This window comes from Vespa mandarinia, chromosome 17, assembly GCF_050613455.1.
Source record: "Vespa mandarinia isolate Hongniang chromosome 17, ASM5061345v1, whole genome shotgun sequence".
In the NCBI taxonomy this organism is placed as follows: Eukaryota; Metazoa; Arthropoda; class Insecta; order Hymenoptera; family Vespidae; genus Vespa; species Vespa mandarinia.
The window spans coordinates 3290001-3295000 of record NC_140826.1 but is presented as its reverse complement, the minus strand read 5'-3'; the positions used below and the strand labels follow the sequence as shown (position 1 = coordinate 3295000).

The 5000-nt window shown below is 31.0% G+C and overlaps 1 protein-coding gene across 4 annotated transcripts in view; it reads right to left on the bottom strand.

Annotated features, from left to right (window-relative positions):
• Positions 1 to 5000, bottom strand: part of LOC118443512 (band 4.1-like protein 4) — a 45401-nt gene that overhangs the window by 18512 nt on the left and 21889 nt on the right. For all 4 annotated transcript variants that reach the window (XM_085662310.1, XM_035870607.2, XM_035870605.2 and 1 more), the window contains exon 2: positions 458 to 562. In XM_085662310.1, the coding sequence (XP_085518436.1) occupies positions 458 to 562 (105 nt within the window). The remainder of the gene's footprint in view (positions 1 to 457; positions 563 to 5000) is intronic.

The window sequence follows — 5000 nt, the reverse complement described above, 5'->3', positions numbered from 1 at the left end:
CTCCCTCTTCCTCTTCCTATCTCCTCTTATTCTAAACAAAAATCGTATGTATTTATGTATCGTAAGATAATCTGAAACGGATTAAGATATCGAAAAGAAATATGATAAACAGATAGATAGATTAAATAGATATGGACAAATATTGATTTTGCTTTTTTACATACGAATTTTTTTTTTTTTTTTTATCAAAATTAAAATATTCCAATTGCAATAAAATCTTATGATACATTATATCTAATATAAATTTCTTTTTCTTTTCTTTCTTCCTTTTCTTCTAATTATTCTAATTATTTTAATTAATTAATTAATTAATAATAATAATAATAATAATAATAATATATATACATATAAAATCACGAATAGAAATAATTGCTTTCTATTTCTTTTTTGTCTTTTTTTTTTCCTTCTCACAAAACATTAAATATCGAATTTTCATTATAGAAAATAATTGTCTCACCGTTTGATTTTCATGATCCAAATAACGCAGACCGAAGTAAGCGGTTTCTAAGAGATTCAAATGCCTGAATACTCTATCCAACAATTCCTGGCCGAGATTGGAACTCTGTAACGAGATCGAAATGGTTATACGAGTTATTATGAAGGAATAATCATCGTCGTTAGATAGATAGATAGATGATAGATAGATAGATAAATAGAAATCAAAATAGAAGTAGAGAGAGACAGAGATAGATAGATAGACACAGAATTAGTTTTCGAAGTTATAGCACAGACATAGATCACTCTGCACGGTTGACTATATAGGATAGATCGATGGGTAGATCAATAGATCGATCGATCGATCGGATGTCGTTCGATCGAGCGTAGCAATTTAAATCGCGAATTGCACGCGTCATTGAACATGTCTAACTGTGGTCGCGAGTCGATAGAAAATGTCGTCGTCTATGTCGTTATAATAATTCATTCTTCTCTATCGTTAGTTTATCGTTCTTTCAGAATTACACGTGAAAAGAAATCTTTTCTCTCCTAACGGCTTCTATTTTTTTTTTCTTTTCTTTTCTCTCTTTTCCTCCCCACTTTCTTATCTTTTATTTTATTTCTCTCTCCGTTTCCTATCCCTCGCCAATGATTGATTTATCCCAAAGTAATCTTTCTCTTTGAGTACTTCAAAATGATAAAAAAAAAAAAAAAAAAAAAAAACCAAACAAAACAAAACAAAACTATAAAATATTGTAATCAAAGACGATTGTTTTTCTTATATACGGAGCCCGTTGATATTGAAAGCAGGTCACCCAGTTTGTGAAAAAAAAAAAAAAAAAAAAAAAACAAATAGTTAAAGCTAATTTTTTTTGCAAGTTACCATAAAAAAAAAAAAAAAAAAAAAGGGGGAAAAAAAGGAAATAAATAAATAAAAACAAATCGTACGATCAGACATTAGTAACAATCATACGAAATTATAATCCTCGATCTCCACATATATATATATAACAATCCAAAACAAAGAATACAATCATATTCCTAAACTGGATTATAAACTCGATTAATTAATCTCGTACGTTCATTAAAACGTTCCAACTAAGAGGATCGCTCGTAAAATCGTTTGACAAAGAATAGAAAAAGGATGTGGGGAGAAGCCATTGGAGTTTAGGTTCGACTTTCGTTGTTAAATCGGTTCTCTTCCAACCACCCCCCTCCCCAACCACCCCCACCACCCTCTGTGGCATTGTTCTCTTTCAACACACACACACATTACATATACCATGTACACACATTCATATATATATATATATATATATATATGTATATTATATATACAGCTTCCACATATTCATATGTATGATATACACATATCGTATACATATAGCTATACATATATACGTGCAACATATACATATATACATACTCCGAATAAATAGAGATCGGAATAGCTGGTTTCCGTTTCTCAAGCGAGCCGTGACGTTCTCTCAGTATACTATGGAGAGGAAACGGACGCTCTTTTCCCTCGAGGGAATCTAACGGAGAATCTCTACTATGTATTTCGTACGCTTCAATCATTTATATATACATATATATATATATAAGTATATATGCATAGATATACATATGTGTATATGTGTTTAAACCCTTATGGTGGAATATTCTCCTGATTTTACTGTTTGCTCGTAATTAGCATTGCATGCTCTCTCTTTCTTAACAACACACATTCTCTCTCTCTCTCTCTCTCTCTCTCTCTCTCTCTCTCTCTCTCTCTCTCTCTCTCTCTCTCTCTCTTTCTTCCTTTTTGTTTCTTTTTATTTTTTATTTTTATCTTTTCTGTTATCAATTATCTCGAACCTATAGTTCTTTCTTTTTTCTCTTTTTATACAGACTAATCACAGCTAATTATCTTTCTCGCTCTCTCTCTCTCTCTCTCTCTCTCTCTCTCTCTCTCTCTCTTTCTCTATCTGTCTATCTATCTATCTCTCTTATCTTTCGTATTAAATAATAATTCATTAAACGAATACAATTTTTAATCATTTTTCTCGATCAAGTATATGTATATATTAATCTTTATCAATCATTATTCTTTATCAATCTATATTTCTAATTATATTCATCGTTAGATCCTTTTAAATGCTCGATCGAATTAGAAAGAGGAAAAAAAAAAAAAGAAAAAAAGAAAGAAAGAGAGAACTGTCAGTAATATTCTAAAAACAATTTTAACAATCTAACCATAAGATTATCTAATCTTTTTTTTTTTTTTTTTTTTTTTTTTTTTTTTTTTTTTTTTCAATAATTATCTACACTTTTATTTAGATCAATTTTCTTCTTCTCTTTTTTTCTATTTCCCCTTCCTTTTCAGATCGTAATATTAAATAGATGCAATCTCAACAAAGGGAACACTTGTAACCTTCATTCTATAATACACACACATACACACACACATACACACATACACGCATACACACATATAATAATCGAGATAATTGAATGAGAAGAAAAAAGAAATATTGTATAATAAATAGTAATATTATTATATTCTACGTCCGTCTGTATTTGTCCGTGCTCAAACGTATCATCTATGTGATATATGAGTGTGTGCATTATAACATGACTTTAATGTGACTAAAGACCTCACACTCATACCAATAAAAGATTTTCATTCTATAATGGTATACACATAGGTGAGATGGAACACTTTCCTGATACGTTTCCTGCGTCTAGTCGGGGCAATACTTTCCGAGGTCAATGGCAAGAAGAAGGTAAGGCATAGCGATAAATAGCATAACGTCTATCCCCTCTTTCTCTTTCTCTCTCTTTCTCTTTCTCTCGCTCTCTCTCTCTCTCTCTCTCTCTCTCTCGCATAGGCGTCGATTCACTATCTGGATCGTAGCATCGTGAAATTTATTGTGGGTGCCCTGAACTATCTACCACCGACATCTATCCTCGCTTGGGTGTTGCACCTGCACTTTTACTATGAAACGAGAAAGGTGCCAACCATCTCCTCTCTCTCTCTCTCTCTCTCTCTCTCTGTATCTATCTCTATCTCTATCAATCTATCTCTATTTCTCTTTTTACACCATAGATTCAACATTTTTTTTCTCCCGTTTTCTCGGGGGGATGACCATTTGTTCTCTTCGGTGAGAGATAGAGAAAGAGAGAGAGAGAGAGAGAGAGAGAGAGAGAGAGAGAGAGAGAGAAAGAAAGACAGAGAGACAGAGAGAAAGAGAGAGAGAGAGATTAACTCGAGTTTTTTTCCCCATTACGACCATTATTTCTCGTGAGTCTTACGTTCTTTTGATAGTTCAATGTCATTCTCCCCATCCAGACGCAATCAACTTCGGTGACGCACGAATTGTTAGAAAAAAAAAAAAAAAAAAAAAAAAAAAGGAGAAAGAAAAGAAACAAAAAAGAAACAAAAAAATAAGAAAATGTTTTTATAATTCGTCAATAATAAAAATTATCTTTTTATCTTTCCTTTCTAATTTTTTTTCCTCTTCTTTCTCTCTCTCTCTCTCTCTCTCTCTCTCTCTCTCTTTTTTTCCTTTTTTTTTTTTTTTTTTTTTCTTAATTAACTCATTGTCAGATAATTACATTCAGATTGATACGACATAATATCAGAGTTTTATGCACGTGTATGCACAGTACGTATGCAGGGTGAATGCAATAAGTTTTTAATTTGTTTGATATTGCAAATTATGGATTGGTCTAGGAACTTTTTTAAAACTCCGTTTAGGAACTTTTGTTGTCCTTCAATATTTGTTTGTAATAATAATAATAATAATAATAATAATAATAATAATAATAATATTAATAATAATAATAAGAGGACAATGAGTGAAACGACAACGGATGGAGGAAAACAAGAAGATGTATTTTCTGCTCAAAGGAAGACGAGGAAGAGGAAAAGGAGGAGGAGCAGGAGGAGGAAAGTCCGATAGCGATGTCCAAGGTTTACTGTCTAACTCGACCGGTTACTCCTGCGAATCCTTTTAAATCTTCGTAATCCTTGTGTGTGTGTATGTGTGTATATCCTTTTGTGCGTAAGTGTGTATGTGTTGCACTGTACACACACGAGAATACAAAGCTTTTCGAAAGCTCCGGAATTAGCTTTTGTGCTTTTATTCAAAAGACCAGTGAAAATTCGTACGAACGAAGACAATACTGTTTCGTATAATATATTATATTTCAGATTATGTGGATACCCTTTGTGTAATCAACAGCAGGATCATATCTCAATTATTTTCTTTTTTTCTTTTTCGAAAAAGAAAGTTAGATATCTATAAAAGAAAAAAAAAAAATATATATATATATATATAAAAAGAAATACAAATTTATTTGAAACACATTCGTACGATTGCAATAATTTTTATTTATTTATTTTCTTTTTCTTTTTTTTTTCTTTCCTTTTTTTTTTTTTTTTTTTTTTTGTTTCAAACATCTAAATTCCAAATTCTAAACGATGGCACATCTTTTGATAAAGAGAAGAAAGAATGATTCGCGAATTTCTTTTTTCCAATTAGAATAAATAAATGCATAAATAAATGAACAGATAAATAAAT